General features: G+C 41.7%; 1 protein-coding gene and 1 long non-coding RNA gene across 2 annotated transcripts; one reads left to right on the forward strand and one right to left on the reverse strand.

The window, feature by feature from the left end:
• Nucleotides 1-294: 294 nt before the first annotated feature.
• On the reverse strand, nt 295-10,461 carry ttpal (tocopherol (alpha) transfer protein-like). The gene is made up of 6 exons (XM_079517299.1): nt 10,311-10,461; nt 9,401-9,627; nt 7,788-8,031; nt 6,715-6,908; nt 5,357-5,467; nt 295-2,015 (listed from the first exon to the last, which is right to left on the reverse strand). Exons 2-6 carry the CDS (start codon nt 9,608-9,610, stop codon nt 1,737-1,739), a joined length of 1,038 nt encoding a protein of 345 aa, XP_079373425.1. The 5' UTR covers nt 9,611-9,627; nt 10,311-10,461; the 3' UTR covers nt 295-1,736.
• LOC306934729 lies at nt 9,509-11,115 on the forward strand. The gene is made up of 3 exons (XR_013791334.1): nt 9,509-9,578; nt 10,677-10,850; nt 10,996-11,115. It is a non-coding gene; the product is annotated as an uncharacterized lncRNA (long non-coding RNA).
• The last annotated feature ends 1,590 nt before the right edge of the window (nt 11,116-12,705 follow it).

Below are 12,705 nucleotides of genomic sequence, written 5' to 3' on the forward strand. Positions count from 1 at the left end.
TTCGCCCCTTCAAGGGCCATCAAATAAGATACAACATTTTTCATCCACAAAATTACTCAAATAGGCTATTGTATTGGGGTGTGTGTGTGCGTGCGTTGGAAAATCAAATCATGCTTATGTGGTCTATCAGTAGTCTAGATTCTAGAGGGGCCACAATGCTCATTTTCAATAACAAATTGCAGGGAATTAATAGTTTGAACTTGAAAATTCTCATTTAGTGAAAAAGATCTCCAAGTTTCCATTACATTTCATCATGCTACTAAAAAACAATTACATTTGTATATTAAAAAAGCGTTTTGAAATTTGATTTATTTTTTTCACTACAATATGTCGTTGGAACATGATAAATATTACAATAGCAGCCATGCTTACACATTACTTGACATGTAATGCAACTTATGCAACCAAAATACAAACTAAAAAGTGTTACATTTTAAGTTCTCACCAGACTAACACATGCAGCATTATTGCACATACTAATCTCTAAATGGCCTTTTGTAACATTTGGCAACGCAGACATATTATGTACTGTAGCATTGTAATGCTTCTCCCCATTTGACTTCTGTGAATAGAAATATTATAATAACCTGCCATGTGTTAAGACTGAGTGGTGAGACTGACAGCCAGGAAAGCAGTTCAGTAATAAAAACAATTAAATAAATCAAACATGAGGGCAGATTCTGCCAATGCATTTCACTGGGAACAGTGTTGCTTTTTTGCAGAAATACACAAATGGCAGCAAACCACTCCATTCCCATGTAAATGCATGGGCATAATCCTCCCGCATACATAGAATAAAGGTGCGGTGTGACCGTGCCCTAAAGCAGATTATCTGACTTAAAATAACTAATAACTAATTTTGGTCAATCAAGGGGAGAATAAAAGGTAAACTAAACAAAGGTCATACATGATGTATTCGGAATGAACAGTTAAATATATCACATTTTCTTAAAATAGCTTAGTGTTTTTGTTAGCCACAGAAATCCTCTATTTACATAGCCTACACAGACTAAAATAACTAATGTAAATTTATCCTTATAAGACATGACTTGATGAGAATACGCATGAATATTGCTTTGGTACATACAGTATAAATTCAAGATGATCATAAACCCGAAGAAAACTGTTTTTTAAGGCAGATATGAGTGGCACACAATGTGGTTTTCCAACCTTTAAACAGATGCGGGGCAACCCAACCATGCAGCAACACTAGGAATGGCCTTTATACAGCATGAGCATAAGGTACCATGTATTACACTTAACAAATTGGAGAAAACAATGTGAGCTTGAGAAACCAAGGTGTAAAATATGACTGGAGTGAGAGATTTGTACATCAGGTCACTAATTAATAATCATGCATTGGTTCAAGTCAAAAGCCTATTTTCCGGAGTCTAAAGCTGCCTGAACATGATATAATGCTGGGTTATGTGTACACTAGAGGTTCCCAAACAATGGGTGGCGAGTGACTCATGACTCAAGAGTACATTTCCTACGTGTAGAACGGCTATTTTCGCTATTTTTGTAACAGGGCATAAGTGTTTTTTATTTTATTTTGGGTCCCGGGGTAGACACCACATTTATCGTTTGGGTCTTGAGCTGAAAAGCACCGTTTGGCTCATGTAATGCAGCTTGGCTAGTACCGTAGAATAAAGTACAATATTGGCAACGTGCCCCGTAAAACTCTAAAGACGTATTTCAAAGGAAACAAAAAAGGTCCTCTGAGTGATAAAGTGTAGCTAGTAGCAATAGTAGAGTTGAGAGCGCAGGCCCCTGAAGGTGTCATCGTCCTGGCCACTAGCCTGTTCCCCTTCAAACAGCATGGAGTCTGGAAGCAGTACACCCTCTAGTGGGTCTGGCTGGCAGAACTCCACTATGAACTCCTCTTCTGAGTCCAGTAACATTTTTGACCATGCAGACATGTCCAGGTTGCCCGCAATTCCACCGTACTCTTCTGGCAGGACTGAGCGGGGGATGTTACCGTGTAGGGAGCGGAGATCAGAGCCATGGAGGATGTACTGTACAGTATGTGAAGACAACAATGCCACAGTGACATTGGCATAATGAGCCATTTAGCAAAGATATTCATTGGTCATACAAACACAAAGCACTACTTCAGACATTCTGGCATATACAATTGTGTAGGTTTTGTGGGCTGAATTCATGCCTCATAATCAAAGGGAGTATTCAGTGTAGAATTTTGCTCACTTTCAATAAAACACATTTCTAATCCTTTAACAGTACAAACAGTGTGTATGTGTGTGTGCGCGCACGCGCACGCACACGCACACGCGCACACACACACACACACACACACACACACACACACACACACACACACACACACACACACACACACACACACACACACACACACACACACACACACACACACACACACACACCTAGCCTAGCTACTGTATATTATCGCTGTCAGGGAAAAACCTTGAATCTCCATATTTCAACTATTTATGTTTTTTATAACGCCCCACTTCGTCATACTCTATTTTCCATGGGCAAAGTCACAAGGAGAAATTCAACGTGGGCGCTGTACTCAACAGGGACAACTTGAATAAGAAAAATACCTGGGCACTTCAGAAGATACTGCCCAAATAAATGTACTGGAGCACTCAAATGGGTCTGCGACTGCACATTTTGCAGGGGTGACTGACGTACAGTATCAACTTGAGTCTTCCTCAGAGACAAACATGATGTTTGACTCTCTCTAGATTTAGATATACAGTACACCCACCCCCACCCCCACATGCGTATATATATATATATATATATATTTTTTTTTTTTTCAATTGTTAAAAACAAATCAAAAAGCATTTATAACATGTACACATTCACAATTACGATGAATTGCATACATAAGGACGCCAATGGAAACAAGCCATGGTGTTTTCTTTGGTTTAAATCCTCTTAGCAGACCTTATATTGAAGGCTACTTCCCTGTGCTTTTGCAAACTGCTAAAATCGTATTCAATCAATCAATTACAATTTACTGAACCTCAGATTTAAAAAACAACTAGAAAAAGTGCCCTTCTGGGCACAGGCCTCCACCAGGAGGATAGGAGTGTGTGATGTTTGGCAAAATGTTTAGGAGTAATATAAACTAAAATGTTTGTGTGTGTGTGTGTGTGTGTGTGTGTGTGTGTGTGTGTGTGTGTGTGTGTGTGTGTGTGTGTGTCACGGCTTGGCCTGTTGTAGCGCCACCATGAGGCTGATTTGAAAACTGTCAAGTGGCATTTCTTCCTCAGCCTAGTGGGAATATGCATGCAGTTTCACCGCAATCGGACGCTGCGTTGAGTAGTTGTGGCGATTTGTACAAAACGGGTAAAAGCGGGCTACTCCTGAAAAGTTTAGAAGCCAATCGTAGGCAATGAAGGTGGATTATGAGAAATCAAACAAACCCGTCTTGATCACATGACTATGGAGAGCATGTGTACTGATTTGCGTGAAATTTGGATAACATCTGAAGGAGTAATATTAGAAAATGTGCTTTACATATGTCGGCCTCCTGGTGGCGCTATAAAGAGCAGATGTGAAAAATTCCAGGCAAAGGTTTTTCCTTGGCCTCTAGGGAGTTGGCATACAAAGTTATCCACAAATCCGTGCAGTTGGAGGTAAAAACACTTTTCGGCCAGTTATAGCGCCACCATGAGGCTGAGTTGAAAATGTTCACATGGCATTTCTTCCTCGGCCTAGTGGGAATGTGCGTGCGCAATTTCACGGAAATCACACGTTGTGTTCATGATTTGCAGCATTTTGTTTGAAACTGAGCACTCCTGCGAACTTTGGAAGCCAATCTTAGCCAATCAGGATGGAGTCTGAGAAATCTGAAACACCCGTTTCGTTGAATGGCTCTAGAGAGACTGTGTAACAATTTGCGTGATGTTTGGACAAAATCTGTAGGTGTACTGTCCAAAAACACAAAGCGGCCTCCTGGTGGCGCTATAACAGGCCGTTCTGAAAATTTTGGGGCAGAGGTTTATCGTCCAGGGAGTGTGTGTGCAAAATTTGGCATCGACCGGGTTAACGGTGCCGGAGATTAGCTGTTCACAGACGGACGGACGGACGGACACACGGACGGACACACGGACGGACGGAGTGCAAAACATACTCTCTCCCCATGCCTTCGGCCTGGTGGAGACAAAAAGACAGAATAGAGCACCGAAGTCCTGACGTCACTGTCAGCAGAGGGCACCAGTCCACAGGTTTGTGTACTTTTTATTTGCATTGAATTCCCCATAGGGGGATTTTAGATCTCTTCATATAAGAACTGTGTTTGAAAAATAATCATCCCGGCCTTTTCACTCATATGGATATGAAGCATCGACTGAAGGTGGAAATGTACAAATATACCCAAAGAGTAACAAAATAAGCGCTAGAAACGAGTCAAACAACCCTGAGACTACATTTCCGGGTAGGCAGGGTGGCTGCAGCTGCCCGTCGCACAACATAAACTGACAATTTTTTTAAATTTAGTTTCGTGGTTAGTACTAGTCGAGTCACCGCCAGCTGAGCTTACGTCAACGAGGAATCTCAGGAACGCAATGTGTTGACAGTAGAGATGTGACGTTCGTGAACGAGTCGGATCATTTGAACGGCTCTTTGAAAGGAACGATGGGATCCGGTTCACAGTAGGGAGCCGTTCCTTTTTAGAGGAGGAGGGGGGCAGGGGGGTTTCAACCAGGGCCGGTCATGAGCAAGCTGGCGCCCTAAGCAGGATACACTGGGGAGGCACTGGGGGGGAGACTGGGGAGGCACTGTGGAGGCACTGGGGGGGGACACTGGGTACTGGGGAGACACTGGGGAGTGGGGAGTCACTAGGGAGGCCCTGGGCAGATATTGGGGAGGTACTGGGGAGGCACTGGGGGGGGACAGGGCAGACAGAGTTCGCCCCCCCCCCCCCCCCCCCCCACCCATCGGGAACGTCGTTCAAAAGAGCCAGTCTTTTGAACGAATCTTTGAAAGGAACGGATCCCAGAGATCCGGCTCCCTTCAAAGAGCCATAAATCCCATCTCTAGTTGACAGCTGGGCGTGACGTATATTAGCAGCGACATTGCATTATGTAGTTTGAAGGCTTTTGCGGCAAATTTAATTCCATTTTCTCCAGAAACTGGCTGTATCAAATATTAATGGATGCACAGCCACCCCCCTGACAGAAATGCCGGGATGATCGGTTTATTTTTAAAACACAGTTCTTATATGAAGCGACCTAAAATCGCCCTATGGGGATTTCAATGCAAATAAAAAAATACATGAACCTGTGTACTGGCGCCCTCTACTGAAAGTGACGTCAGACTTCGGTGTATAAATCGGTGTATAAATACACCAATGAATGATACTCACCCTCTCTGCCATCTTTTCTTTTAGAAATGGCTTAATTATTGCAAAGATCCCTTTGAAGATTCTCGGCTCGTTAATTATGTTAACAGCCTTGATTCTGATTGGGAACCCATCCTGAGGATAGGAGAGAGGAATATAAATATTCACAATCAGTCACTGTCAAATATCTTCTAAACAAATATGACTCCCGCTCCTGTCCCCACATTCCTCCTTTGTAGTGAGATGGTAGCATACAGTGAGGAACAAACTTTTTTTTTTTTTTTTTTTTACTTTTATTCCTTAAAAGTTACATTTACAAAAAAAGGAAAAGACAAAAAAAATCTCCAAAAATGGCAGGGTGGCAATTTAGGAACTTTTGACCCTATTTTGAGCATGCAATTATTTATACATTTTACATTTCCGCCACATGGCAGTGTTATACATCAAAGTCTTATAGTGCTTACATAGTCATATGGGCACAAAGCATGGGGAAGCACAGATTTTACACATGCGCAAATACAAGTGTTTCCACGATTCCACTGATTCACCATTATTTTTTGTATGTGATGTTTGCGCTGGGTACACTGAATCTCACGTCTGCTGTGCCACAAATCATGCGTAGCTGTTATTAGAATGTTTTATTAATTTCAATAATGCCAAATCTCAAATAAAATGTTTATGCACCAAACACTTCCCGACCGTTTCTGAATATCTAGCAGGTTTGATATTTGGCTCTCTCGCCAAAAATGATGTAGCCTATATGTATCTGGTCTGGATCGCATCTTGGTGAACTCTTGCAGTGTGTGATGCCTAGTCGGCTATCAATCGTTTAGTGTGAAAGCCACACAGATATAATGACAGTCGATTTAAAAAAAAGACTCCTTTAGTGTGAAATACATAACGATCTAATGACTCGCCGACAACTTTAAAACTCCTACAGTCTGTAGGGGCCATTAGGATATGCTTTCCTGTCAGTGATTAGCAGCATTCCAATATAGAGTATGCCCATGCATCACTTTCCCACAAGGACACCAGCCACATGGCACGCCCCCCTCATATAGACTGAGTGGCAAAACATTGAGCAGCATGGCTAATATATTAAAGTCTAACTCATGTTGATTAGGTGATGTAATGGTGATGTAAAACAAACGGTGCCAACACAAACATTAAGCCATTAACAATATGATGTAAACACATTATGACGTTTTTCCCTTCATTGTCAATGTGTTTACAAAACAAACTTTGAACTAAAGACAAACATTAAACCTGTGTATAGGAGGGGCTAGCGCCCCTCAAAAATATACACTAAAATCAACACTAAAATATAGGAACTTTACAAAGATCTTTTTGAATGAGGCCCAAAAACATCTTCATCTGCTTACCTGGAGGATGCCGACCACCTTCTTGGCTAGAAAAGGGCCTGGATTGGATGCTTGCGACATGCCTACACCTGTATAGTCTGCTAAGATGACAACCCCATTCACTTGATTCTCTTCAGGCTGGATCAACTTCTCCAGAGTCAGATAAATGGCCCTCACATTATCAACGAAAGGATAATCGTTTGGTTTCCATTTTCCTAGAAGGAGATCATATTAATCTACAATCTGATTATTTATTATTCTGTGTCCTTTCACATGATTTACTGTATGAACTTCATCAGTTGACCTGTGTCAAATTAATTTGTTTATTGTTGGATTGCAGTGATTCTGACTTTTGATATTAGAGTATACTGTATTTTCTAAAAACAATTATATACAATTAGTCAAGTATACAGTATGTTTAATGCTAGCCTTTTTTATGAGAATTACTTTAAGCTTGAGGTCTGCTGAATGTGTGAGGGGAAGTTAGCCACAAGCAACTCTTGGATCCTATTTTTTTTTTTTTTTAAATGCAATACCAACCGTTGATAGTCCATACGTCTAAACGGAAAAGTCTGATCTGATTGTATTAATCAAACTCACCAACATTGCAGCTGTACAGAAGGCTTGGATTATCATCTTTGTATATGCCAAGATTATGTTTAATAAAAATCCTCAATAGATATGTTATGAGCTACTTTCTATCAAAGTTTGGAAGCGTTTGTTGGAAATTACTCAACAGTCCTGCACGTACCAACCGTTTCGAAATTGCACATAATGCAGGAGGCAGCCAGACATTGCATTATTGAAAACAAGTGCTTCCAAACTCCACAATTAAATGATAGATTTGAGGTTTTATATTGTAATCAGCAAAATAATTCAGGTGCCATTTTCAATGGCATCTGTCTTTTTAAACTTCTGTGATCAAGCTGAAAGCTGAATAAACATAAACAAACAGTGTTTAATACAATCAGAGCAGACTTTTCCATTTTCCGTATTAAAAATAGGATCTAAGAGTTGCTTGCGGGGAAGTGTGCTACTTCAAGGGATACATATTATCACACACAATTTTACTTGTAATGAAACATGACACTAACCTGGCCGAAGACACAAGATGTATCGTCCATTGGGGTCAGGATGCGGCATGACAGTAAGAAACCCCAGGTCGAGCACGTGTTTCACGGTGGATGGCTTAAGGTCCTGGAACACCTCTGGCCAAGCCTTCCGACCTGCATGGTAATTGAGCAGCAGCTGCAGGGCGCGATCATAGTCAAACTTTCTGGCCCGCAGGAAGCGCAGGAGGAATGCATCATCCAACCTGGTCCTAAGATTGGGCTGGTCCTTCAGTATTACATGGAAAAAGATGATTAAAGACTATCGTAACCAGTGGTTTAATGGTGCTTTTTGTCAGGTGAAACCTGACCTATGTCTTACTCAAATTTAATGACGACTTTGGCTCCTAGTCGGGACCTTAGTCCTGATTGGCTGCCACACACGCTGCTGTCATGTATTGGTTACATAACCGGACGGTTGAGAGGAGCATTCGTTACTAAATAAAGAAACCAGTTTGTGCCATGATCTGGCACAAATTAGCCGCCTATGAAGTTGGGTCCTGTTGCACAACAACAACAACACAGTGGTCTCCTACAGGCAGCTACGCTAAAGTTGCTAACAGGCAGCTAGTGAGTCTGAGAGAAACTTAAAACTAAGTAAAACAGAAGGGAGGAATATACGTTCGGCGTGGGACTGGGAGTGATTAAGTTCTTTACCCTGCCGCCGATGACCGCTGGATATGCTGTATGAAAATACGTCGCGAAAACGTGGACGGCGTGTTACCATGGAAATGGATATATACAACCACTACGTAACATTGGTGAACTGTCGAGAGAGTGGTGAGTGACATTGTTTGTACAAGTAGTATAAATAGCCGATCTACAAGCTCACAACGCGTCGCAGCGTCGCGTTGTGAGCTTGTAGATTGGCTATACTGTATACGCTGGGCGCTTCCCTGCGCAGCGGATTGCGGGTGGTGCGGATTAATACATTTGATTAATTAATAAATTGCGGTCGGATAACGGGCGGATTATAATTATGCACATGCGGATTCGGGTGACAAAAAAGCTCATCCGCTGTTCTCTACCTGACAAATATCACTATGTGAACATTTCTTGTTTTTCTGTACCACGGCAGAAAAAATGACATCACGTGCACACGCGCATTCTACGAGGCATTCTTGTTGCGTGTAGACAAAACACTAGAAAGAGTACTGGAGCCATACTGCTGTGTTGCTTTACTGGGGCCATACTACTGTGTTCAGTGTTGACAATTCTCGTGAGAGAAATAATAAGCCAACCCACCTCCAAAGACAAGCCAAAAACAAGACAACTCTTGTGAGAGAAATTAGCCAAATCTCCCCTCGAAAGATAAACACAAGCCCAATAATATGGCCATATAATCCTAATAAAATAAATATTTGCTGCATTTATCATTATAAATAATATATGTGTATAATAATGAATGTTTTGGTCATTTATTATACTATTACACCATAGGCACCGGAGGGGGGGGGTCAGAGGGGTCTGAATATCCTCACACTGGGGGATAACTGGTCTATTGTGTGCGTGTGCGTGTGCGTGTGTGTGTGTGTGTGTGTGTGTGTGTGTGTGTGTGTGTGTGTGTGTGTGTGTGTGTGTGTATATTCAAGCCAAACCTTCAGAATCATGTCTCTCAGCGCTTGAATATCACGCAGACGCCACTCCGGTTTCTCCTGCAGCTCCTCGCGGGCCTTGGCCACCAGCTCTGGGGTCAGAGTGCAGGTGTAAATGTGCGGAGGAGGTTCAGGAAACCAGCTGTTGACAGCAGCTGGTTCCAGTTCCACTGATGGAGAGGTGAGATCAATGGACTCATGTTCATCGGCCATTGACTACCTGCGAGTTGCTGATTGAAAGAGAATAACAAATGGCAGTTATGCTTATGCGCCGTCACCGTGGTATATAAAAGGCTTCTCTGCGGACGATCTATCAAATTTGCCATAATTTGTCACCTACCGGTATCTTTGTATTTTAAGGCTATGATGACGGGCTATGATGACGGGCGGTCGAAACTGCCCCCCGTAAAATCTGAATCCGCCACCCACCCCTTTTGCCCCTTCCCCCTGCCTTTTTACCTCCTTTATGATTTCCTGTTTTTTGTTATATCGACTAGTGTACGTCTCTAAATGTTATGATGAATTGAAAACGGTGGACCCTCTTGTAAACAACTTGTGTAATGCTTGATGGTGTCGTCCACTCAGTTAACAGTTTTTGTATTGAGTTGTGCTTGAAATGTACTGTAATTCTGCAAACCGGCAAACCGTTAATTCAATACTTCAACCAATCAATCAAATTCTAACGACGCAATTAAACGTCCCCCAACACAGCGAGCGACGCGCCACGCGTACATGCTAAAAATGAGTGTGGAGGGGTCTGCAACTCTACAGTAATGTACATACATATTCACTTTATTTGACTTATTTGATTTGATTTAAAACCCTCAGCCTTATCACGCCCGATCGACTGGCCGATCAACGAACAGCGATGCGACAACAATAATCTAACGATGAAGTATTAAGAGTTACCAACCCGGCTGGGCGTTTAGTAAATGCTCTTCTAATACAAATCCAGACGACATTTATTAGCATCCATTTGACTTTTGGTAAAAGCTGAAAAGGACCGAAGGGAATGTGTGATGTGTCATAAAAACACCCCATAGACATATAAACCAATCTGAAAATCATATCATCAGTTCCGGGGTTGGAGAATAGACGGCCTCTGTTTGGCCAATCTGACTGTATCACGTGATCCACTACACTGACTACAGAACGCAAAGAAAAAAAGTATCAATTCAAATGACAATACACTTTAGTTTTATTTACGTTTTTATTGCGTTATTAGAGTCAACAGTACGGACACCCACACAATTTCTGACTGTTTTGTCTTTTGTGTAAGATTTTAGGCAGTGTTATTTGGACATGGAGGACCAGCAGATGGCGGAATTGTACCAACATATGGACCAACCACACACTACACTATAGTTCTTGCAATACTGTGTGTACGTGAAACCGCTCACATCACATGATTCACATCTCATCATCTGACTGACATGACACCCAGCACAGCCAGGTATCATATTTGCAGCTTTAAAATGAAAGTGATTGTACAAGTCATAAATGCTAAAATGCTATTCCTTATAGCCTGAAGGAATGGCACTTTTGTGAAGTGGGTGCAGAACTGCAGATGCAGCCATATAGGCCTAACTTTGTTTTAGGAATGATGTCAGAACAGGCCAGCTCCATAATGGACACTGGGCAGGGGCCCAGTCCAGAGCCCGGGTAGAGGCCTGTTTTGGGGCGGTTCTGGACAACCGTAGGTCCAACAGACTCGACACCAACAGTTCTCGAGTCGTGGATTTCAGACGTACGTACGTACGTACGTACGTACGTACGTACGTACGTACACACACACGCACACACACACACACACACACACACACACACAGACTTTGTGCATTTAGAGTTAGATTATTATTATTAAATATAATAATAATAATTATTATTATTATTATTAACTACATACAGGCTATTACTTTACATCAACAACCATAAATAATGTCTGTCTGTCTGTCTGTCTGTCTGTCTGTCTGTCTGTCTGTCTGTCTGTCTTCTAGGAACCACGGTGGAAGGCAAAATGCAGAAAATTGTGCACTGACTGCTAGCAATGTATCTCATTGTTCATTAGTGATTAGAAACAGGTTGTACAATGTAAAACAGGGAATGGGTTCTCCTAAAATGGGCCCAGTTTCCTCAAGTCTCCAGCTCTCTACCACGTGAAGCCAGGTACCTATGTGCTTCATAATCATAACGTAGAACAAATTGTGTGCATAACTATATTGCCACATTGTCAGAACTTTTCCACTTGGTACTCTCTCTTTCTCTCTCTCTCTCTCTCTCTCTGTTTCTAAAATCACTGCTATCTATGACTTTATGACAGTTTATCAGTCTGTAGCAACATAGTCTTACACTATCATTGACCAAGCAATACTGCCACGTTGGACGGACCTACAGTATTAGTATACACACACACACACACACACACACACACACACCCACAGGTTTGTATTAGCCTACTATATAGTTGTGAGGACATCAAGATTTTAGGACAGCATTGAAAATAGCTGAAAATATGCACACAAAAAAGCTGAGCTTGTAAATTTAAATATAAGTTTAAAATAGGGAAAACTCTAGTCTAACCCTTCGCTGGAGAAAACGTCTGGGAATTCAGATTACTCTAACCCATACACTTAACCTCCTAAATCAGTGGTTTTCAACCCTTTTCATATCAAAGCCCATTATTTATTCAGCATTTGAGCCATGGGCCACCATTGATGGCATTTAGCCTCTCAGACCCAAAACTAAAGAATATTTTGTTGTCGTTGGATAAGGTTTTGTCCACAATTCCATGCTGTATTGATGTTGGTACCATTAGGAGAGATAACAGGCAGATGTTGATCAAAATGACAATTCTTCTACATGCTCTAATTGTGTAGACATCTTGTAAGTAATGCAGATGTTTAACAATAATGTAACTCTTGGGAGCATAAAATGAAAGCAATGTTTCATTTTTCACTCTCAAGACTTAAAGATCTAATAAGGGTCCATTTGGTTATCAACTTTCCGTCATTTAGCTGGGGACCACCTAGAACCCCCTTAAGGACCACTGGTGGTCCCCGGACCACTGGTTGAGAACCACTGCTCTAAATGCCTAATCCTAATCCCAATGTGAATCTTTTCCTAATTGTAAAACAAACTCGTTTTTTTAAAACCATGGTCCTCACAATGTCTATTTCTCTAATTGTACCAAATGTACCCAACTACCCAAAGGTATAGTTATACAAGTACACACACACACACACACACACACGCTTCCAATTTATCTCACTTTTTTGTGTGGCATATGCATTTGTCACCAGTGTAAGAAG

Source organism: Electrona antarctica, assembly GCF_951216825.1.
Source record: "Electrona antarctica genome assembly, chromosome: 2".
NCBI lineage: Eukaryota > Metazoa > Chordata > Actinopteri > Myctophiformes > Myctophidae > Electrona > Electrona antarctica.